The sequence below is a fragment of the Bicyclus anynana genome, chromosome 11 (genome assembly GCF_947172395.1).
Source record: "Bicyclus anynana chromosome 11, ilBicAnyn1.1, whole genome shotgun sequence".
Taxonomy (NCBI): Eukaryota; Metazoa; Arthropoda; class Insecta; order Lepidoptera; family Nymphalidae; genus Bicyclus; species Bicyclus anynana.
Window position 1 is genome coordinate 5,140,675 of NC_069093.1, and position 25,472 is coordinate 5,166,146.

General features: G+C 37.7%; 1 protein-coding gene across 1 annotated transcript in view; it reads right to left on the reverse strand.

The window, feature by feature from the left end:
- LOC112044774 (testis-expressed protein 2) overlaps positions 1–24,562 on the reverse strand; it is a 33,098-nt gene extending 8,536 nt beyond the window's left edge. Inside the window, exons 1-20 of the mRNA XM_052884261.1 lie at positions 24,326–24,562; positions 23,435–23,689; positions 22,819–23,007; positions 22,608–22,708; positions 20,481–20,622; positions 19,496–20,001; positions 18,936–19,023; positions 17,864–18,017; positions 15,196–15,402; positions 12,623–12,693; positions 10,817–10,989; positions 9,839–9,960; positions 7,826–7,985; positions 6,687–6,806; positions 3,939–4,097; positions 3,575–3,764; positions 2,874–2,974; positions 1,967–2,088; positions 1,059–1,143; positions 584–723 (exon numbers count right to left, since the gene is read on the reverse strand). Coding sequence (XP_052740221.1) covers positions 584–723; positions 1,059–1,143; positions 1,967–2,088; positions 2,874–2,974; positions 3,575–3,764; positions 3,939–4,097; positions 6,687–6,806; positions 7,826–7,985; positions 9,839–9,960; positions 10,817–10,989; positions 12,623–12,693; positions 15,196–15,402; positions 17,864–18,017; positions 18,936–19,023; positions 19,496–20,001; positions 20,481–20,622; positions 22,608–22,708; positions 22,819–23,007; positions 23,435–23,689; positions 24,326–24,344 — 3,104 coding nt within the window. The 5' untranslated portion in view covers positions 24,345–24,562. The remainder of the gene's footprint in view (positions 1–583; positions 724–1,058; positions 1,144–1,966; positions 2,089–2,873; positions 2,975–3,574; positions 3,765–3,938; positions 4,098–6,686; positions 6,807–7,825; positions 7,986–9,838; positions 9,961–10,816; positions 10,990–12,622; positions 12,694–15,195; positions 15,403–17,863; positions 18,018–18,935; positions 19,024–19,495; positions 20,002–20,480; positions 20,623–22,607; positions 22,709–22,818; positions 23,008–23,434; positions 23,690–24,325) is intronic.
- Between the last annotated feature and the right edge of the window lie 910 nt (positions 24,563–25,472).

The following is a 25,472-nucleotide window of genomic DNA, read 5'->3' on the forward strand; positions in this document are numbered from 1 at the left end:
CCACTCCTTTTACACACATGTCCTCTTTCACACAATCCAACCATCTCTTCTTTGGCCTTCCTTTCCTCTTATGACCTTCCACTTGCACATTCAACATTTTTCTAGTAATATGACTTTCCTCCCTACGCATTACATGTCCATACCAAGCTAACCTCAATTTTTCTGTCACTGGCGCAACCTTCAGACTTCCTCTTATATACTCATTCCTTATTTTATCTATTCTTGTCACACCACACATCCATCTCAACATACGCATTTCGTTCACATGCATTCGTTTACTATCCGTCCCTTTCACCGCCCAACATTCTGATCCATACAGCACGACAGGTCTTACAACCGTTTTGTATATTTTACCCTTAAGTCTAAGAGGCATTCGCGGGTCACATAGTACTCCTGAGACCTGTCGCCATTTCATCCATTCCGCATTCATTCTACTTTTTACGTCTCGGTCCACATTGCCATCGTTTTGTCCTTATGTTGTCGATGTCCAGTCAATGTCAATTTTCACGGTGTCTAGCTGTTCTGTGGTAGAATGGGCTATTAATGATGATGAAAATGATGATATTCTAGGATGTTGTCATACCCAATCCACAGTCGGTCGTGCGGCGGCGGGGGCAAGTTTATAGCCAGCCGTCCCTCCAGCCCGTTCACTTCGAGCTGCAGCTTTATGTCCGTGTTCGATAGCCCTTCCATTGCGCGCTTCACGTACTTGTAGTCGGTTACCTGTATAGGATATTGTAAGTTGATTGCGTTTAAGTTAACATGAGTTTTTTTTTTATTTTGTCAAAAACAATTATTACAAAACAATATTCTACTAATTTAAAGAAAATACAATAATAATAGACAATATTTTGCCGAAAAAATACTTAAAATATAATAAAGATTTCAAAGCATTGAACATCGGAAATAGTGAGTACAAGAATATTCGAAGTACTGTTATTGATACTTTTTGAAACATGCTTTTTTAATTACATCTAAAGAGTCTAAATGAGAAAACTCATCATTAGATAGTCTTAATTTTAATTATAAATAATAATTAAGCATACAACGATGATTACCTGTTGGAAATATTTATTGGTAGCAATCTTGTCCACCATACGAAGGAATTTCTTCTTTGATGAGCCGCCTTCAGGTGTTGCCAAGCTAAAGCAAAAATATACCCATAATAAAACCAATTATTAAGTGCTATAGCTTGGCAAGTTGGTTGATAACACTCCAACTCTTCTCCTAGAGGGGAAGGACTGCGCGGATGTGAAATCGTACGCGCGGGGCAGAGGGAAGGACTGCTCGGGTATGAAGTCGTGCGCGCGGAGCATCGCTATCCCTCTCCCGGCCCGGGCGGACCATTGGGAGTGTGACGAACGAATTGGCCTACAAGTTGCTAAGTTTTTGAGGCCTCAGGATGTTATACTTCATTCACCAGACAGAGTATATACAAGATTTGCTAATTTAAATATGATAGATGTTGTTTTTGCCATTATGACCTATCTCAAATAAAATTCTCATGTTCAATGTTCGTTCGCATACTCCTCCGAAACGACTTGACCGATTCTTATGAAATTTTTTATACATATTATATTTTTATAAAACAAAATTGTATTTTTATCACGTCACCGCAAACGCCAATCATAAACTGTAACGTCATTCGCTACAAGGCATCGGTTTGTGATTGGCGCTTGCGGTGACGTGATATAATCACATCATTGCAAACGCCAATCACGCTGTTATCTCTATCAATGACGTCACTTGCTAATGATAAAATGTTACGTAGTTATTTTTTCATTTATATAAAATTTTTTACTGGTTATTATTGACGGGACAAAATAAAATATAGCTTATAATACTTCCATAATTCAGTTTAAACAATGTTTACAAAAGAGGCAAGTAGCCTATTAGGTGATGTGTCTACCATTTGCGTTTTATCTATTAATTACGGGACACCCTGTATTCAAATAGATGTACTCACTTAGTTTCCGAGACCAGCATGTTCTCAGCACTGTCGACAGGCTGCACCGGCGGGCTCTCGTCGTCGCTGCTGGACTCGGCCGAGTCTTCCGCATCCGAATCATAGATGGCGGGTTTTCTTCTCTAAACACATTAAACATTTTGTTCAATTGTCTTATTGGTGGCATAAAGCAATAGACTACAAGCCCTTGAACAAAAATTACGTGTGAAATGAAGCAACATGAATAACGCTGAAGAAGGCTGTTACTATATCAGAAAATAACTCTCGAGCACTATGCCGTCATTTCTGAGCGGTACAGGTGAACCCGAGAAATTCCATTCACTCGAATTTACTCACCTACTACTCACAGAAATGACGGTATAGTGTTCAGAGTTATTTTCTGATATAGTAACAGCCTTTTAAGCATTATTCATGTTGGTTCATTTCACAGGTAATTTTTGACCAAGGGCTTGTAGTCTACAATGAGCTATCAGTACATTGCGATTCGTTGTTTTAGCAGACTCAAAAGTGATTACAAAAATAAGAAAACTAATGTCGAACAAAGGTTATGATTCACAACATTTGTCAGGACAACTAATTAACAAATCAAACTGTAACCAAAATAAGACCCTAGAATGGCAGAGAATGACCTTGAGTGAAGTCAAGTATTTGTGAACGATGTGTGTAGGGTTAAAGGTACCTTTGACTGTTAATAAACACTCCCTTTTTCCACTCAAGTCACTCTCCCCGCCTATCCCAAGTAACCCATAAAGAATTACACAACAAGAGATGTGGACGGCTCGAACGCCACGAGCACACTGAAGCCGTCCGTACCGCAAGTCGTTGCAACGCGGCGATAACAGTTGCGACATCGCAGCATTGAGCGTTACCACAGTAAATGGCATGCAAACTAATAAATAAAACTTACCTTCAAATCCGGCGAAACACACGATCCTCTCGGGTCGAGCTGAATTTCAGTTTCTATTACATTTTCATTTGTTTCCATCAATTGATCTTCTAATGTTACATCTGGAAAATATTATTATTATTCTGTAAAACGTCTCGTATATGTTTTTACTAGGTATTTAGGTATGTATATTGTATATGTATAATGTATATTGTATATAATATTGAAATGGGTAAATTCGCCATTCAAACTACGCAAGTTACGCTAGGTATGCACAAGTAGCCAAGATTTATTTACTTTAGTAGCCAAACCGACGATAATAATATTTTTTATACTTGATAATTTTGTATGATTTAAAGTCTATGTACAAATGTTACTTTCAAGATCATCATTATCAATGTTTTAATATCTACCTAGTCACTACACTACCAGACCTGGACTCTTAGAGTATTTTCTTATAGAAGAGACGATTAAGTAGGCATAGTATGCGAACAACGACATATCTCGTCAAGGGAAAATGGCATATTGGCGACCAATAGCGCCGAACCGAAGATATCGTTCTCTTTTTCGTTGCGACAGGACGAAACAGAGAGCCATATTTCCGGCTCGACCAATAGTCATTTAGTCTTTATGAGATATGTCGTGGATCAAATGTCAGACATAATGAAGTAGTACTTTCAGAGTCATTTAAATAGGCTGATAATTATATTCAGTGTACATACTTTTCTCCTTCAGCTTCATAAGGTTTATCTGGGTGAGTATGGTGATGGTGGCGCCACCGTCGTACCGCAGGTTGGAGTGCAGCCACAGGCCGCGCGTGTCGCACGTGGGCGCGCCCACGCCGCCCAACAGTGGGCACGCGCCCGCCAGACGCAGCTCCGTTATTATCAAGGGCGACATGAATGATGGCAACTGCAGCATAAAATTTTATTATAAAATACTAAATGAAATTTTACTATGTCGCCAATTTTTTTTGGTCCTTCGAGCCGGGCTTTTGGTTTTGCTCAGGTCCGGTTTGGTCAGGCAAACGTGATGATGATGATAATGAATAATAATAATGATCATACATCACAATATATCACATACCTTCATTGTGTTAAGCTTCCTCTGAATCTTGTTCTGTACGCGTGCTACCATCTTGGGGTCCCGCATGACGTCATACATGAGTCGCGCCACCAGAGAGTTCACCCACGTCGCCTCCGCGGGCAGCGAGCGACACGCGCAGTCAGGTGATACACTTTGCGTCTATCGAAATGGCCAGAAAAGTCCTCTTTTTATTCAAGTTTCGCTTTGACTCATTCCCTACCTATCCTATTCTACACCTACCCTACACCTACCCCTGCCCTACACCTACCCAACGATACCCCTACCCTACCCCTACTCAACCATTACCCTACCCCTACCAAAGTATTACGTGTAACCATGACTCAATTTGCCTATTCAATGCAAACATACAAACAATGAAATCTTTCCACTTTATAATATTAGTATAGACTAGCAGATGTCACGCAGTTTCACCTGCGTTGTTCCCATTTCCGTGAATAATAGTAAAGAATAAAAAAAATCAAATCGGTTTAGTAGTTTTAAAGCCATGCAATATTTCCTCTTTATAAGTTAATAGAGCCGTGATAGCCCAGTGGATATGACCTGTGCATCCGATTTCGGAGGGTGTGGGTTCGAATCCGGTCTGTGGCATGCACCTCCAACTTTTCAGTTGTGTGCATTTTAAAAAATTAAATATCACATGTCTCAAATGGTGAAGGAAAACATCGTGAGGAAACCTATATATCAGACAATTTCTTAATTCTCTGCGTGTGTGAAGTCTGCCAATTCGCATTGGGCCAGCGTGGTGGACTATTGGCCTAACCCCTCTCATTCTGAGAGACTCGAGCTCAGCAGTGAGCCGTATATGGGTTGATAATGATAAGTTAATAGGAATATGGGGATACAATATAGCACTCCGAAATGTAGCTTACCAACAGTGAAAGATTTTTTCAAATCGGTTCAGTTAGTTCCAGAACCAAACCATACAAAAAATAAAATAAACTCTTTCCTCTTTATCATATTAGTATATAAGTATAGAAGTATAGATATAGCTTGGCAATTTCGTTCGTAAAACTACCGATGTTCCGCGCGGGTCGGGGGTCGTGTAACGATGAATGAAAAACCGACGACTGATGCACGTCACTTCCCCGCACGCACAATTACACACGCGCGCATTTCCCTCTGTCGCCCGCATATCACGGAAGTGTTGTATTACCAACGAACTTGCCAGACTATTATAGTATAGTTATAGTCCATTTTTTATATTCATATAAAAATGCTACAAATGCAAATGCTACAACTAACACTACAAATAATGGTAAATGAGCAAACTAAGATGGAACTAAAATTAATGACTAACTAAAACAAATGAATAAAAAGAAAATAATCAAACGTCGTTTTTCTTCTTCTTTTTGTTTTTGGACCTTTCGAGCGGTGACGGTTCTATCTGGCACATCACTCCGATGTCGACACTTTGGTTTATTTCGGCTCGGTGGGTCTGTTTCATATTTTATTAGCTTTAGAAAAATATATTTGGATACTGAATCGAGCCTCAATAGCTCAACGGTAAAAGCAGTCGGACTCACCACCGAAAGGTTCGATCCCCGCCCCGTTAGACAATGCCGTAAATAGGGCGTCGACTCTCGGGAGCGCAAGAATAGACAGACTAGGCAGGACCACCTTTACTCTGGCAGGACTATAGATTTTTCTATGCTGCGACCTTCCTCCCCGAGTCCTTTCAACTAGAACTACTGGTCTCATTCATTTGTGCATTAATTGTGAATAATCTTTGCAAATATTTTCGAATAAACGTTTTTTCACCAATTCATACTTAAACGCAATTTATATTAGGTTATGCTACCTTCCTTATCCAAAAATGTACCATACCAAATACTTAAAATTAAATTAAACTACTGTTTATTGAAACTTTGCCGGGTATTTTATTATAGAAGTATGAAAATCAAACTGGCCCAAAAATTAAATCTTAAGCATCAGAATGGGCAATGCATTTCCAGTTGTGAACCTGCGTTTGAGTTTTAGTGAGTGAGACTAAGTGGTGGTACGAGTAAGTATAATAGGCAAAGGGTCTACTTAATTAGGGCGCAGTTATAGAAGCTCGCACAGGGCGCGGAAATACTATTTACGGCACTGCCATTGGATCCACGTGGGTATTGTCGTACCCACTTCTAATACAGTCTTTCCCGACTAGTCGAAGGGAAAAGAGAATATTGGTCATATTTAAAAGATATGGCATATATTTTTTAGGAAAAAAAAACTCTCCTCTTCGCCGTTCGTATCGTCAAAAGGGAGTGCCCATCCCTGGCCCAGGTCTACCCTAACCACCCAGCGATTTACTTGTATCTAAAAAAATCTTGAAACTTCTATTAAATTAATAATAATCACCAACAGCTTGCTCTTCAATATGGCCTTATTGATTATAAGAAGTTGGTTGGTCAGTTCAAGAAACATACTTTTATTAAACATACTTAACATACACCTGATGGTAAGTGATGATGCAGTCTAAGATGGAAGCGGGCTAACTCGTTAGGAGGAGGATGAAAATCCATATCCCTTTCGGTTTCTACACGGCATCGTACCGGAACGCTAAATCGCTAGGCGGTACATCTTTGCCGGTAGGGTGTTAACTAGCCACGGCCGAAACCCGGTATCATCTTAGATTGCATCAGCACTTATCATCAGGTGAGATTGTGGTCAAGGGCTAACTTGTAAAGAATAAAAAAAGAGGCCAAGGTGTATAGAAAGCAAGTTCTGGATACATGAAGTAATTACCTGTATGATTTTCTGCAGGTAAGGCCAAAAAGATTTCTCGTACGAGTCAACACTGGTGGGCACTGGATGTGACGGCGTAGTAATGGTGACTCCTTCTGTTATCGAATCGTTCGTTTTACTCTGCAAACACCGAATAGCATCTCATAACCATGATGAAGATATTGTGCTTCATTATGGTAATGAGATACACGTATTTTTTGCACACGCTCTAAAGTTTGATGACAATACATGACTAGCTAAGAAACGTCATTACAAATCCAATATGGCGGCCTCCCCAAGACGACGGAATGGCTGTTTAAATCCACCCCAATGGTTTTGCTGTCAGGAATACGAAAAAAAATAGTCACGTGACTTAAATCCAATATTTGTAATTTGTGCGTTTTAAAAGCCTGTTTTTTAAACTATTTAAAGTTATTTTTTATATATTAAATAAATATCTGACATTGTAATTTTCTGAAAATAAATAACATAGATATTGAAGGTCGACATATTTTAAATATTAAAGACACCGAGATTTTAGAGCATAATGCGAAAGTGTGCTTCACAAATGCTAAGTCAGTTTTCCATCCCACTGAACTCGTTGAAGTTTAGGAAATGAAGTCAACTCTACGAAAGGAATTTTAGAAACGACCTCACCTTTTAATCCATTAAACCACCTGTTTAATGGATTAAAAGTGTTTTAAATAAAATTAAGTATGTTTTAAAAAAAATAGCGGTGATAGCCCAGTGGATATGACTTCTGCCTCCGATTCCGGAGGGTGTGGGTTCGAATCCGACCCGGGGCATGCACCTCCAACTTTTCAGTTGTGTGCATTTTAAGAAATTAAATATCACGTGTCTCAAACGGTGGAGGAAAACATCGTGAGGAAACCTGCATACCAGAGATTTTTTTTTAATTCTCTGCGTGTGTGAAGTCTGCCAATCTGCATTGGGCCAGCGTGGTGGACTATTGGCCTTACCACTCTCATTCAGAGAGGAGACTCGAGCTCAGCAGTGAGCCGAATATGGGTTGATAATGATGATGATGTTAAAAAATATATTGCTTGCCTAAACTATTCCAGGGCAAACTATCATTGGCTAATTATAAATGATATCATGGATATTGAGGCTTATAATTATGCCGTAGCCTTAGCAAGTACCTTAGCAAATGCAACCGTGTCCTTCTCAGTGAACTTGTAGACGGTCAACTCGACGCCATCTTTAGTTTCCTGCACAGTGTCGCTGCCAGACCTGTCGTCCGAGCTGGAGTTGTCCTGCGAAGCATTCGCCTCCGACACCGCTGTGACTAGACGGCGATACCTGAAAAAAATACAATAAACTTTTAACTATCTAAACTTATAAAAGAACCTACAGATATAAAGACAACAAATTAATGTCGACCAACAGCTTTATTACCCGCGTAGTTCCCGTTTCTGTTTGTGCTTTATTCATAATAAGGTTAATGCCCATAAAATGACCACTTTGGGCATGCGGTTTGGTCAATCGCAGGGCTGGATTTTTCCGCACCGGTGTTGCTGCAACGGCCTGTGCCATTTATAAAAATCCAGCCAGTTAAGAATGGTTATACCGCTACGAGCAGGTGAGGTTGGCTATTGAGGAGGCTGACTGGTACTAGCCTCCCCCTTACACCCCTATACTTGGTGGCTGCCTTATTAGAAGGCTTAAAGTCACTCAGCGGGCGATGTAGCTAGTCTGCGGATCTCCTCATTTATAGCGAGCTATGCTTGCTATAAATGAGGAGATCCGCAGACGAACCAGTCACTGACATAGCTCAGCGAGTCGCGAAGCTGAAGTGGCAATCGGCAGCTTTAGAATGAGGTACTACTCGTTTATGCACATGAATTTTTTTTTTGGGCATAGCTCTATATACATAGTTCCGGCCATGTTCTATGTGAATAACCACTACCTCCTTTTTTTTTTCGTATCTGCCGGTCAGTACGGAACCGCAGAGCATTTCTTCGTACTGACTTTCTATTTTTCATTTCTCTTTCTCTTTCTTTTCGGCCCGTTCTCTTTCCTCTCTCCTTATCATGATAGCTCTCAGCATCTGCGAGTACTTCCTCCATTCCTCCTCGTCTGCTAGCATGCGTGCAATGAGGTTTTGCGCTTCCACCTTTCCCATTGGCCCCTGGGCCCCTGGTCTTAGATCAGCGCAGCCCGTACACTCGAAGATCGCATGTCTCGGGGTGTCTTCCTCGCCGCAAAAATAGCAGTTTTCACTGGGTGCCTTGCCAATAGCATAGAGGTAAGTATTGAAGACCCCGTGTCCACTTAGCGCCTGAGTTAGCCACCGGTCTACTTCCCCATGCTTTCGTTTGTGCCATCTTTTCAGGTCGGGGATAAGCTCACGTGTCCATGTCCCTTTTCCTGTTCCCGTCCACTCGCTTTCCCATTCAGTGAGTATGTCCTCGCGTACTGCTATTGGTGTACTCTCCTTCTTTTCAAATAAAGTTGCTCGCTCTTTCACAAGCTTGGCTACAGGGATAAGCCCCGCTATAACCAGCACTGCTTCCGTTGAAATTGTACGGTAAGCACCGCTTATCCCTATTGCAAGTCTTCGTTGTACTGACTCCAGCTTTTTGCGATATAGCTCCACCTTCATAGCTCCGGAAAACAGGGGGGCGCCATAGAGAATTGCGGATTGTGCTACTGACGCCAACACCCTCCGCTTACCAGCTCTAGGGCCTCCTTTTGTAGGCATAAGCCTGCAAAGAGCTTCCGCTTGCCTCTGAGCTTTTTGAGATACTTCCTCAATATGTTTTTTAAAGTTCAAGCATTTATCGAGCCATATTCCCAAATATTTCACGTGTTCCTTAGGGATCACTGTAGCACCTTGGATTCGAAATGTTATGGGACTTAGTTTACGCCTTCCACTAAACACCACCGCTTCGGTTTTTTCAGGTGCTAGGGCCAGTTGCTTTCCTTGCATCCAACCACTACCACCTAAGCCTACAAAAGTAGTGAAACTGCCTCTCTCTCTTACAACCTAGCAGTGTCATATCTGTCACATGATGAAACCGGCTCTAACTCCCTTATAACCTATCGGTGCCATATCTGGCACATGATGAAACCGGCTCTAACTCCCTTATAACCTATAAGTACCATATCTGGCACACTATTAAAGGGAATTCCTATATGTTGTACATACATACCATTCGTGTTTGTCTCTGCCGGTGCGCGCGAAGAGGAATAACCGCGAATGCTTGTCTCTCGATTGTTTGACGTGTATGCTCCATTCCCCTTCTGCGGTGCCTTCGTTGATGGGGTCGTTTTCCTGTGGATAACAAAGAATTTCATACATTTATCTTAACTAGAAGACGACCCTGCTTCACCCGCATAGTATCCGGTCCCGTAAGAATACGGGGATAAAATAAAGCCTTTGACACACATATAGCGTGGCCTTCTATTAGTGAATGAATTTTTTGACGGCCTCCGTGACGCAGTGGTATACGCGGTAGATTTACAAGACCGAGATCCTGCTTTCTATCCCCGGCTGGGGCGATTGAGGTTATCTTAATTGGTTCAGGTCTGGCTGGTGTGAGGTTTCAGTCATGGCTAGTTACCCTACCAGCGAAAACGTACACCAAGCGATTTAGCGTTCCGGTACGATGTCGTGTAGAAACCAATTGTACATTTTCATCGTCCTCCTAACAATTTAGCCCGCTTCCATCTCAGATTGTATCCATCACTTACCATCACGTGAGATTAGTAGGTGAGTAGTCAACTTGGAATGAATAAAACAAAAATCGGTTCAGTAAATTCAGTGATTACCCTCTACAACCATTCCTCTTTATAATAATAGTAGAGACATGTGAATTTAGTTAGGTTCAGGGACACTTAATATTACAAGTCGTCATCAATTATTTCGCAGAAGCGACCGGTCTTTGTAGATATTAGTTGAAGTGTTTGTTGAGTTATGTAAATTATACCTACTGTGTATTCATAAAAACCTTCTGAGCAATGAATTTGAAACACTAAGGCCAACTATAACTGCCAATAGGTCAAAAATATGTCAAACCAGGCAATAATAATATACATTGTTTATAGCAAATAGTACGGGACAAAAATCTAGAACTGCGAATTCACACGGTGGATGTTACTTGATAGATTTTGCCATCGTCAGCACTTACCGATTCTTCCAAAAACTCCTTTATCTTCGTGAGTTCGCTGTCGTCCAATTCCTCTTCGTCTTCCTTGGATCGGATTTCCACTTCTGTTTCTGCTTCATCTAGCTGCGTGTTCTTATCCGATTGGCCTTGAGCTTCGGGTTCAACGGAAGTCAATGTGCTGTCTGCCTTTTTATCTGTTGATATTATGTTATTAAGGTAATAAATTAAACTGGTATCATCATCATCATATCAGCCGATGGACGTCCACTGCAGGACATAGGCCTTTTGTAGGGACTTCCAAACATCACGATATTGAGCCACCTGCATTCAGCGAATTCCTGCGACTCGCTTGATTCGGAAAGACTGCGCGAGTATAAAATGGTGCGTGCGGGGAAGTGAGGTGTACCAGTCGTGGGTTTTCATCCTTACACGCCCCCCAGCCCGCGCGGATCACCGTGAGTGTTACGAACGAAGTTGCCAAGGTAAAGCTAGAAAGCTATATTATCAGCGAGTAACATGGGTTACATTTTTATCTCGCTATGGGAACAGGGTGTTTCTTAGTAAAATATAACGTAAAAATTCCGTTTAAAGAAATCAGTGCCGATTTTGCTACGAAATTAGATTATACTACTTTCGATGAAGAAAGAATAAGCCATTGTGAGTGTTATAATTTGAAACAAAAGTTTTTTTTTTCAAGCCAGTTCTCACGATTTTACTTATGACCAAAACAATGGAGTTCGTTTTTTTTTAAGAATGCGTTTCACTTTTTATACAAGCATGAACTCTTTTTAACTAGTTTTCTTTATTATAGTACTAACAAACACCCCTAGGAGTTACCCGTGCAGTTTTCGTTCCTGTTAAAATACGGGAATAAAAGATAGCCTATGTTAATCGCTGAAAATATAGTTTTCCATAGTTGAAAGAGTTTTTAAAATCAGTTCAGCGGTTTAGGCGAGAGACCCCGCTGGACTATTGACATACCCACTCTTACTCGGGGATCGTTCATCCGCTGAATGGCAAATTAAAAATCCGTTTAAGAATTCAACACTCAGCGGGTGAATGGTACCCTGGGGGTGCCCCCTACAACGTCGATGAATTCCACTGTAATACAGTCTTCTCCGACTAATTGGAGGGGAATGGGAATATTGGTCATATTTAAAAAATATGGCAAATATTCTTAAAGAAACATAATTAACTATAATCTCGTAAATGTCTTCATTCTGTTCGAATGATTACAAAAACTTCATACAAAGCATTTATAATAGTGTTGGTGTAAAATAATATATCTATACTATAGCTTGGCAAGTTCGTTGATAACACTCCTATGATATGCGGGCGACGGGGGAAACACTGCGCGGGTGAGAAATCGTGCGTACGGGGAAGTGACATGCATCAGTCGTGAGTTTTTCATTCATCACACACGCCCCCCCCCCCGGCCCGCGCGGATCATCGGGAGTGTTACGAATGGACTTGTTAAGCTATAATGCCATACTCGATGTGCACTATTTACCTGAATTAAATTAAAAATGAGGGTATAACTATAAATCGCTAGTCATTTCACAGCTAATAATAAATACAATTAACTTGTTCCTAAATTAATGAAAATACATACATTTCATTAATAAGCTTAGAACATTTAGATACAGTTAGTATATTTTGAATAACATTTTATAAAAAAAATATGCATAATTGAAAACAAATAACTTCAATTTGTTTGTTGATAAACATAGCACATTGGGTATGGCTTTAGTATAGAACTATTTTATGGCAACCATCTATCGTTATTTTTGAAAAATAATAGATAAGGTAAAAGAAGAGTTAGCCTACCTCTGTGCATTTTCCTAACTATTCTATGTCGTAGACCCTCTTTTCCCGTTTCACCTTCATTACGAGATATACTGAAAAAGAAAAACTACAGTGATTTATTCGTTCGTTGATAAAATCATCAGTACGCTACGTCGCCAATTTAGCGTTCCGATACGATGTCGCGTGGAAACCATCATAGGTAATGGGTAGAATAAACTTGCTCCAAGTAAGCATGCTTCCATCTTAGTCTGCAACGTCACTTAACATCAGGTGAGATCAAGAGCAGTCAAGAGCTAAGGGTTCATTTACACGAGCAGCAACAGCTACTGTCGACTGCAGACGACGTCGTCTCGGCGGCAGACGACGGCGGTCGCCGACTGCAGTCGACTGCCTGTCGGTCTGCCAGTATATCTGTCGACTGTCGACCGTTGGCAACATGCTGCCCGTGTAAATGAACCCTTAGTTTTCATTAAAAAAAAGACAGAAAAGTCTTTTCAAGTGTCACACAACTCGGTATACTTTAACATACATTCATCTCCAAAGTTGTTTCGAAGTACTGCTTATGCCTATGTTATGTTTTAGAACGTATTATACTCGCCATCTTTTTTCCGGGTTCCATAGTCCACATAGAACTCATAGAAAAAGAAAATTAAAAAAAAAATTGGGGGTTCTATCCCAGGTATCGTTACCGGAATTTTTGTGCCGTATTTTTGTTACAGAAGGGTATAAAGTGCTAATTTAATCTACGGAATCCTACACTGCGCGTGGGCCGACACGCACTTGGCCGGTTTTTTGAATGATCAATCTATACTAATATTATAAGGATTAATCTCTGGATCTACTTGAAATGTGCTATATTTTATCCCTTTATTCCCACGGGAACGGAATACGCGGGGGAAACAGTAGGGCGTTTATTAGTCGTGCTATAAAGACGAGACAGACAATACACTAATTAAATTCCTGTGGATACACGGAGAACTAATAAAACTGTTGCATTCCACGTAGTATTTCAGTTTTAAATATCAATTTACGCAACTATTGTGTAAAACAGGAAATAACGGATAACACAGACGATAAAATGTGGTCAACATCATATCAAACAGATTAGATTATCAAATAATAATACCTAATACATAAAGTGGTAAATATATAAAAGTTAGACATAATGTATACTGATAAATTTATCTTATTGGGTGTCTTCGCATAAATATGTAGATAAAGATTCACGCATTAAAATATTTATATTTTTATATGCACTAGTAGATAACGTTCCACGGCTTTGCATGCACAGTTTCCGTTCCTGTGGGAATACGTGGATGAAATGCGCTTAACTTAGTTAAGAACTAGCGTTGTAATGGTGAAAGAATTTTTAAATCGTTAAATATCGGTTAGTATCAGCCGTATCAATAATACGGGGCCCCTGGACTACAGGTGCCCCTTACATGTTAAAGCAAAAATTAGTAAAGTGTAATTTCACTGAATAAAGTGCTCCCCAAAAAAAAAAAAAAAACAAAAAACTGCGTATTATTTGACTTAAGAAATGACAAAAGCCAAAAGAAGCAATACTTTCTTTCCCGGGACGCGCCCAAAAGTTGGAAACATCTTACATAGGTTAAAGCGAGATTTATATTTGTCTGACGTGTCGTGTCGTGACAGAATCGGTATCAAACAATTTGTATGGCAACGGTTACATCAATGGTGTAGTGACCTTGACTAAGCAAATGCAATTTATTTTATTAGTGTTGGTTTTCAGGTTTTTTGTCGTACAAATGTCATGCAATCAATTTGTGGTCCCGTATGCCAGGAGCATTGGTATAACATTCTAATTCTAATTTTAATTCTAATGTCCAATAATTACCTACCGCTTCCAATTTTCATTAAACGATAAAAAGTAACTAATAAAAATAAATTCTGAAATTGATGATGTCATAAAATTGTTGCATGCCAGGAGCTTGTTTTGTACAGTATACCACTTCAGCTACTACTTAAAATTTTGGCGAAAAAAGTTCAAAGCAACTAAATTTTAACAAAGACGGTTGATTTTTGATCAATTTTATGAAAATTTTAACATAGTCAACAGATTTATTCTGTGTTTTTTCGTAACCGTCGAATATAAGCGACAATGTAACTCAACCGAAAATTCCCAGAATGTGTTGACAGTAATTTTCAATTAAGAGGAACAATTTTTTTTTTGACAGAATCGGTATCAAACAATTTGTATGGCAACGTTTACACTTATGTGTTGTGAATTGTCGTGATGGCTTCTGATGTGTTGCATACATGCAACATGCATACATGCAAATGTATGATACCGATTCTGTGCTGATGCCTCACGACACGACACGTCAGACAAATATAAATCCAGCTTAAGTCATTGCCATATTTATTTTACGTAAGCATTTTTGTTTCTTTTGTGAGAAATTTTTATCCTTCATTTGGGTACCAAGTAATTTTGATACATGGCATCTCCAAGGCTCGCTACGCCACTAAAATTGGTCCAATAACACTATTGTACTTACTAACTTAATAATCATACATTTAAATATAATATTACAAATAAAATATAGTTTAGTTACCTATATACTATCACTAACCTCCTTTCTCGTCTTCTCCAAACAAACTTCTTCTTTTTTTCAGGACTAGCATTAATCTCCGGGATATCCATTTCTTGAGATTGGTCTTTGCTCTTCTTGTCTGTAGATTCGGCTGTTTTCTTTTCGATTGCGTTTTCTTTTTCTAGTACTTGTATTTTTTCCCTTTCGTTTAATATTACACAGATTGGGTATTTTTTGCTCCATTGTCTGTTGAAAATATTTTTTATTAGGTCAGGAATTACCCATAACTTGATCCAAATAAGGAACTAAATAGCTCTTCAGCTATTTTAGCCCACAATGTTTCGCGTTACATAACTTCCAAGAAATATTTCTGCATATACTCGTATACGAATGAATGCCGCAAGAAATACTTTGAAAAAATGTAGGAACTATTTGGTCTTTATTTTACTTAGAGGAAGCTCTAGCTTTTAAGAAATTACTAAACGACGTCTCGTGGTTTCACCCGCGTAGTTCCCGCTCCAGTGAGAATATGGGGATAAAATATAGGGCTTCGGGGCTGGATTTCTTTTTAATTTTTAATAGTGTTTTGTATTATATTTTGTACTAGCGGACGCCCACGATCGTCCGAGTGGAAATTGATGTAAGCTTTGAATCCATATTTCACCCACTTCTATTTATATTTTCGCATTTCGCATTTCATAATAATAATTTTACAAAACTGTATAACTAAAAACCTGAATTATCTACACTTATTAAAAAAACTTCACCCCCCTTAGGGGCAGAATTTTTAGAATTTTTCTGGTAGTTCACGGACCAATTTTTACAAATGTGACTTGTAAAATTAAAGGACTTTTTTTGTCTCAAAACGTGCCAAGTTTCATTAAAATTAATTCAGTAGTTTCAGCGTGATGCCCGGTCAACATTAAATACAGACAGTCAGACAAAAATGATAAAAAAAAATTATAAACATTATTCAAAATTAAAAAAAAAACTACAAATAAATAAGAGAATAAGGAATTGATAAAGGTGCTCAGTAGCGGATGTCTGATTAAAATGCTAAGGCCTAGGAGTCAACAACCTTTTTCACGGGCCACTACGCAAAAGGTCGACATCCGGTTTTGAATATAGTTTTAAAGATAATGTATACGTTTTATGGTATTTGAGTAAAAGAAGTAAGTTTCTTAATGATGATAAATCGTATTTTGTATTATAAGGAAAAGAAGTGATTAAATAAAGTGATAAATCTAACACAAAAAGTCCAGTAAATCCAATGTAGCTGCAAAGTACAAAATAAACTAAGTAACTATTAAAAGTGATATACTATGCCTCTCCAATGCTCCTGGCATACGGAACCTCAAAGCTATTAGACTAATTAAATACCACTATTGCATCCGTTGTTCGTATCTTTCGATAATCACTTCAACCACTATTTATAATTTTGAGGAAAAAAGTTCAAAGCAACTAAGTTTTAACAAAAACAGTTGATTTTTGATCAATTTTATGAAAATTTCAACATAGTTAACAGATTTATTCTGCGTTTATTCGTAACCGTCGAATCTAAGCGACAATGTAACTTAGATTCAACCGAAAATCCTCAGAATATGTTGACAGTAATTTTCAATTAAGAAGAACAATTTTAAATAGCAAAATAAATTTATTATTCACTATTAAAAATGAAGTTCTGCAAAGTAACGCCTGATTTTATTCAAAAAATTAACAAGCAAATGTAACATGACAGTGGAAGCGAACGGGGAAAAAGTCTTTAAAACTATTATTAGATATTTTTCCCAATAGCTACATCCAATGCGTGTTCGGTATTTATTTATATTTCTCATGTATAGAACGTCGCATGTAGAACCGGTTAATAACTAATAATAAATAACTCGCTATAACAAGGCTAACGCGTTTTTGCGTGACAAACTCAACATTTCAATCCGTTGATAAGGATAATATGAAATTTATTAGTTCAAGACGTAGTAGTTACAAAAGGGTTGGTTAGTTTGTTCACATATTTATAATTGCCCATATCCAGGATCAAGATTTTTATAATCCTGGATCGGTTTATAAAATACGGGGATTTCTACCTTCTGAAAAATACTAAAAACGTCGGATTCGGCGTCTCACGGAACCAGTGGGAAACGGCCACTCTTATTAACACCTGGTAGAGGTTTTTTAACCGCCTCCAAAAATGAGGAGCTTCTCAATTCGTCGGAATCTTTTTTTTTTATACAGTCTTACATTATAATCGCCAACCCTCATTGGAAAAGCGTGGAGGATATAAAAAAGTCCCCCACTTTTAATAACAGAAAGGATAATGTGCTCTGCAGTTAAAAACAAACTGGTAATGTTGTAGATGATGAAACTACAGGATTTTTTTAAAGAAAGCAATAAGCCTACCTAGGCTCTACAAAATTCCCTCCCGTAAGGGTTGAAAATTAAATAAAAAGTAAAGCCATTTTCAAAGTTATATATATATTTAAAACAAAGGCAAAAATAAAACTTAAAGATAGAATTCATTTTTTAAACTTTACCTTTGGGTTGTAATTTTTTATTAAATAATTGTCATTTCTATGTTATTTTCAAGGTTGTTGTTACATTTACTATCGTAAAAATGTAAAATGTAATGGGGTTGAAAAATGGATGAAAGCTTATAATGATTTTCCTGTACAAAATCAGGGGCGTCCGCTAGTATTGCTATATTACTTACCGTCTCTTGACTAGTCCGTAGGGCAGCATTATAACTCTCGCTCCTGTGAGGTTGTATAGTCTGTGCTGGTAGAACGTTATCTTCTCTATCTTTTCATCCCACAGCGCTCTTTTTGCTATTTTTGTACTTGTGTACGATATCCTTAAATTGCAACCTAAAAACATACTTTACATTATTATATGTCTCCTAAGGGATTCTCGCGACTGCGTGAAACCTTACCCCTATTCTACTCCCACCCCTCCTCAACTCTACCCCTACCCTACCTCTAACCGTACCCTTTTAAAGCCACCTTATTTTTGAGTGTCATAGGTTACATGTTATTCCCGTATTCCCACAGGAGCGGGAAATACGCGGATGAAACCGCGAGGCGGGCACTAGTACAGGATAACTGATTTGTTAGTCTAGTGAGTACAAATCACAAGGTCCTGGATTCGAGTCTTGGCACAGGCTATGAAATATTGAGCTTTTGTTTCTCCCAAAAAATATTCAGTAAAAGTTCTCAGAACGGAGTTGGGAAGTTGATGGTGTCTCCTCCGTGTCTCCAGGAGTTAGTCAAGCGGTCGAACCTGTACGCGTAACATGCGACCAACGACATATCTCGTAAAGAGAAATAGACAAAATGTCGACCAATAGCAGCGGAGTATTCCCAACTCTTTCGTCCCAACGCAATGAAAAAGATTTCCGATTGCGCGGCTATTGGTTGAGAGGTCGTTTGGTCGCACGTTAGGCTTACAGGTTATAACCTAAAAAAAAGAAAACCCACGATCTCCTACTTATAACACTAAAATGAACGCCACATACTCGAACCATCAAATTAACTTTTTTTTATATCCAATATGGGACAGTTAAACTTTGGAAGGAAATGACAACATCGGTTGAACGGCGATTTTAATTCGAGCAATTACTTGTGAAGGTCGTTCTATTCTAATAACTGCGTTAAAGCCAAACGCAAACTGTAGGTATTTGGCCATGATCTGTTTAAACGTATAGCTCCGAAATAATAATTGGGCTTATTAACGTATCAGACTATTGAAAATTTATGTGAAAGATTTAAATGAAAAATTTAACTCACCTTCTAGTTTCACGAACGCGGTCGTTGTTTTGTTTATATGGTATGTCTGAGGGTCGTAATCAGGATACCTGTAATGATTTATCCATCCCTACAAAGACAACATTACAAGCATTATTTTGTGTCATTAAATCTCGATATTATATAAAGAACAATTTATGTATCAAAAAGAATCCGAAACTAAGACAAAATGCAGACACGCCCAAAAGGTACTCGAAAATATTATTTTTCATATAAGATTTGTAACTTGAATTATTATTAACATATTACTAACTTAAAACGTTAAAGACTAGAAAATAGTGAACTAGTAACGTAGGAGTATAAAGCATCTCATTTTTATCATACTATACCATTAGTTAACAGAACGATCAAGTGATTTATTTAAAAACAAATCTCAAAAATTTGATTTAATTATTTGGAGTTACAAAACCAGCTTAGAAAATTATAACTAGCACTATTAAAAAACCGCTTATTAAGTTATTTAAAAAAAATATGACATTTTTTTTTACTTTGTTATTTTACTTGGGACAAAACTTAAAATATGCGCTGGGCTTTATACATACCTCGTATTTCTTTAGTGGTCTATGTTCTTTCACCGATGGTATCGTGTAAGTAAATGGCACAGCACTGGTGCGTTTCAACTGCAATAATCCGGTTTTCCTCGTATCCTCACTGAAGTATGTATCCAGCACCCAATCTTTTACATTACCAACTAAACAGAAGAACCAAATCCCCAACCAGAATCCAATCCATATATTACAATTCGGGAATAACAAATAGTTTATTATAAGAAAAATTGTTAGGAAGTACATCGAAAATGTGAATATGTATGTTTTTTTTGAGTTTTTACTCGGGTTCTCTTTGTGTAAATTGTTCTTGCTCGGGGGTAGACCAAAATTTGCGGGCGCCGACGGAGGTCGAGACTCCGTATCTTGCGTTCTATTAAGAATATCTGTCTCCACCTGGTTGACATCTCCGAATGCATCTATAGTGTCTTCCAGAGCCTCTACCCCCGATTCTACTTCTAAGCTGTCTTGTAAATCGCCTCCTAAATCTGAGTCGCTACGAGCTATAAAAAAATTGTTAGGATTACAGTTTGTCTCCAAAATAGTACAATAGTATAGTAGTCATTATAGATTTTAATAGTTAAGTAAAATAGGACTATAATTTGGCAAATTCGTTGGTAATGGTCCGCGCGGGCCGGGACGGGGTAGCGATGCTACGCACGTTATCAAACACGCCTTCTTCCCTCTGCCCCCTGCGCGCTCGACTTTACAACCGCGCAATTCTTTCTCCCCGTCGCCCGCATATCATGGAAGTGTCATCAACGAACTTGCCAAGCAATAGTTTCGAACCCAATTTACTAAGTTAACAAAAGAAATCAGTCAATATTTTGATATCAAATGCCATGTTTTTGTTATTATTGTTTTTGAAGATTATTTCATTTGTGGTTTCAAATGAAAAATATATATACGGGACAGGACATATTTCGGTTCTTTCAATAAATATATTAATTGTTTAAAATTAATTATGCTTTATATTTCTCACCCAAATTCTTGTGCGTGTCGTCGCTAGAATCAGTATGGCTTTTGAAACTCAATTCTTTGCTGAGATCAGCTTCTGTGGGTTTGGCTGTTAAAGGTTGGGTCACTTCTGACAAATTCTGTATACTACTGTCCAGTGATGACACCTGTTGATACAAGTTGAGTATTCAGCATGTCAATAAAGATAGCTCCATTGTCAGTTTTTGGGTGAATACCTTTGAATGTTACATCTACGAGTATTACTATCGATAGAAATCGAGCGTCTGTACTTTGAACAAATTTAACAAAAATTGAGCTAGGTTGATCATTCATCATTGGTTTCATTCAAGCAACGAACAGAGCACCACTACAGGGTATGTATCTCTCTCTGTATCTGTATGTATACGCGAAATGTCACTCATAACGAAATATCGAAAAGTGTTTATAGTAAGTAGACGTTCGCTAAGAATGGACTTTGCGAGTGCTGGAATAAGGAGGTCTAAGGAAGGACGAACGACAAAGTCCGCTAGTTATACATAAATTGTACCCTGTAACTCCTTTTTTTAAATTTAGGCAGGTACATGACAATGTCCTTCTCTCTTCAGCGCGGTTATCTCATCGAGGTGACATACTGCCGCCAAGGGCAGATGCTCCTGTTACCTACCCACTCCCCTCCCTCCGATATGGCTCTGTCATCAGCAACATGTGATATCAGATTTGTTACAGTCTTATTAAATAGATAACTTATTGTTGAAATGATTCATTAGTAGGTATTATTCAGTCACACTCCAGTGGCAAAAGATAAAAATGTTTGACTGATAACAAAATCTATTTCCATGTGTCCAGGAACAGTTTAACATGTTACAACATTATACCGGCAGCTAATTAGATTATTTTAGTTTTGACGATTTTTTACGCCAGCCACTCACAGTCAAGAATTCCATCATGTCTGCAGCGCGTTTCGGGAAGTGGGCAGTTTAATTGTTTTCACTGCCCACATTCTTAAGCATGTTGCAGATTTCATAGTACATATACTTGTCTGTGTGTGGCTGGCGTTAGACAGTAAAATAGTAAATGAATACCCTTAAATGATAACTTCAAAAAGGGAGATATAAATGAATATGTCAACTATTTTTTGAGGTTGTTATCAGGCAACGAAACTACCAAGCACGAAAAGTTGGCACATTTACTTTTTTTCTTCTCTTTTTAAAGTTTTCGAAGTCAGTTTAATTATTTCGTCTTTAAGATATGCACAAACACACATACAGACGTACATTATCAAATTTGAGATGAAACTGCAGTTCTGCCAATATTACATACATACAGGCCAAATTGATAACCTCCTTTTTAAAATCAGTTAAAAAACGCAGCACTTGCACAGACGAGAATCGTTATTGGTTATTTCACAGACAATATAGTGACGCCAATTCATAAGAGCATGACTATTGCAATTGTTCATAAATGCACGCCCCGAGTGACGGCATATGACGTCGAATTCGCGGTGTAGGTGCGTGACTACATAACAAACAGTTTAGAATGAGCCTGTGATAATCAGACCTTCCTCATTTTATAGAAGCTAAAAGTTTGTCAGCACATGGTCTTATCATACCAAGATAGCAGGATAGCAAATATATTTGTCATATATATTTATAAACTACATATATACAACTTATTTAATGTATAAAAACACCCAGACACTGAAAAAGACCCATGAATATCAGTCATCACAAAAATTTTTTCCAGTTATGGGAATTGAACCCACAGTAGTGGATGCAGAAAGCAAGGTCAATACCCACTGCGCCACGCGGTCTCCTATAAAGGAATAGACATCATCCAGGCAAGCATATTCTCATTTATGCTATATGGATTTTTATCAAACTGGCACTAAGACTTAACCATAAAGAGACATAAAGAGACTAAGACTTAACCATGAAGAATGCCAAAGCTTTACTGCTGGCAAATCACATGCTGTTTTAAACAAACATGACATATATCGATACTAATATTATAAAGCTGAAGAGTTTGTTTGTTTGTTGCTTATACAGCCCAATTATCGAGGAAGGCTATAGGCATATATATTATCCCCATATTCCAACAGGAATGGGAACCTCGCTGGTGAAACCGCGCGGCGTCAACAGTAATTCATAAATACCTGGTTGTCTGTATCACCCATGCTTTGTTGATCAGAGTCCTTTATAGCAGAGTTATCTTCCGAGTCTGTAGAGTTCTCTCTCGGTAATGATTTGTCTTTTTCTGTTTAAAAAATATACACAATACAAATTCATGTTTGTTGTTATTGGCATTAAAATAATCATGTCATCAGGTCATCATGCAGAAAGAAATAAAGTTTTAGTTATAACAACCTTCAACTGATCGTGTCTTCATATCTTCAACAGCCTGTGCTATTTTAAACTTGAAGTCGTGAAATATTTTCCATGTCTCATTTGCCTCTTTGTCTTTGACATCTGTTACAACTTCTGACGTGCTCCTTTTGCCGAGACGATTCAAATACTCTTTCATAGGTGAGGATGTCACCTCTTTAGGTACATCACCTATTTTAAGAAATACTTTTAGTCTACTTTATAACTTAATTTTACATAATACAGCTAAAGAATCTTATAATCATCATCATCATCATATCAGTCGATGGACATCCACTAGCCTTTTGTAGAGACTTCCAAACATCACGATACTGAGCCACCTGCATCGAGCGAATCCCTGTGACTTGCTTGATGACATCAAGCAAGTTGAGCAATGAGCAGATAATGACTACACAACTCAAATGTGGTCTTAGTTATAAAAGATTTGGTACTCTAATATAATTAACCTATTCAGGAATAAATACTTCCTACTACATTTTTAATTTAAAATGATCTTAAAATTTCACCCAATTTCTATAATACAAATTCCTTAAAATCAAATATCCAAAATTTAATAAATCTCAAACTTATAAATTAAATATTAATAAATAAACAAAACCTTTTTTGTCATCTGTTTTTGTTTCAGCTTTAACATCCTCAACTTTTTCCACAGCCTTTTCAGTTCTCATAGATTTAAAATATTTGTCTATTATGGAGGGGGATTTCTCTGATTTTTTTGGACTAGCGCTCTCACTTCTGGTGGGCGGTTCTGGCTGAGGAGTGGGAGGGTCATCGTCACAACCTTGGAAGAGCTGCTCCAATTCTTCATTGTTGGCTTTGTAGCGAAAAGACAGGGAAGTATTTGGTGCCTTACCTGCAACAATGTTTATGTTCTAAATCAAGTAATGTGACTCAAACACACTGATAATAATCATAATAAGTATACAATGCACCAAATTTTGAGTCCTCTCTGAACACATTATACCAGCAGGGTTATATGAAGTGTGGAAATGTCAGAACAGGCTTAAAGTTTGGCACATACTATAGATAGTAAAGTCTAGACCCCAATCACACTCACTATTTGTATTATTAGACACATTTTGTTTTGTAACAAAATTTAAAAAACTCATTTTAATTTAAAAAATTACATAAAAATATTTTGCACAGTATTGTTATCGCTAATATTATGAACCAAAATGGCTTTAGAGGATTATCATTATTTAAAATTTTATCAATTGCAATAAATATTGCGAAATTCGAACAAAGACGCACCGAAGTTTGCGTAAGACTGATTTAGATACAAAGAATCTATCGTAACAAAACAATTAGGCGATTTGTTATCAGTTTTTGTTGTCAAAGAAACAAATTATATACAAATATTTGTGCTTAAAATTTCGTGAGCTATTTAAAGGGTATTTTATGCTGAGTTACGTTTAAACTAAAGAAGTAATTACTTTTCTTTCTGTAACAATCACCAACTCGAACTTTTACATAAATAAATTACTCGTACCTGAACCTGAAACTTCCATGATATTACAAAGGCGATCACTCTACATCACCATTTGGGTTTCCGCTACGTATTCCCAATTACTTTTACTACTATTTCTCAATATGTTTTAAGGGACTGTACCCAATAATAATCAACAAACAATTCAATATCCATTCACATCATAATTCACCACAGATCAGAAAATTCATATTATTTGCAAAAACAGCAATTTGTATTTGGCAATGGCATTGGCATTTTTAATTTTGACTTTTGTTTTGTTGATTTGACATATCAAGTTGACATGGGTCATATGTGTCAATGTCAAATACACAGACTATATAGAAAAGTCAAAAACAAAAGAGCAATCAAAACGTAATGGAAAAACCTGTGGTCGTGAGCAATCTCAGACCGATTACGTATGGACTTGTACTAAGACTTTTATCGCACCCAAATTCACTAACAAAATTGACTGTCACGACCACGAGGGGGACGAGCAAAGAATATATATTACGAGGTAAACTCCCACATAAAAAATAGTTCAATAAATATTTGTATGTCCTTACAAAAGACTCAACTATAATTAATTTGATTCGCAATACACTCATGTAGCGAAGTGCGACTTTAAGAGTAGAATATCAATAAATGGCAACCAATTATTATTCATCAGATTATTAAAATCATAGTGGAAATTCGGAAAAATTCCAGACGAATTGTCCTAGTCAAGTGCAATTCGTCTCTATGCGATCTTAGAAAGAGAATCGACGTGCCGCTTGGCTAGGGGGGCTGATCACCTTATTTAAAATCGTATGGAATAAAATATTAATTATTATCAAAAATATCAAGCTATTTGCAGTCCCAAGTGGATTGCAGAACACAGGGGAACACACACATAATATTAATCCCTATTTTGTACTGTTTTGTGTCGCACTATAATTTTTACACAGACTATGTAATACATCTATAATATTCGATTACTTGATCGATGTTTTGCTATTCTGGCTAAAGAATCGATTCATTTTCCGAACGTACGTAGTACAAAAACGGAACCGAAATAGATATTGTTTTCATTACAAACGATCTAACTCGTTTATAAAAACTGTTTTTTAGAATCGATGTTTCATTGTTGTCACCGTTTTTGTCGTGTAAAGAGCTTCCTAAAATGCCTTTT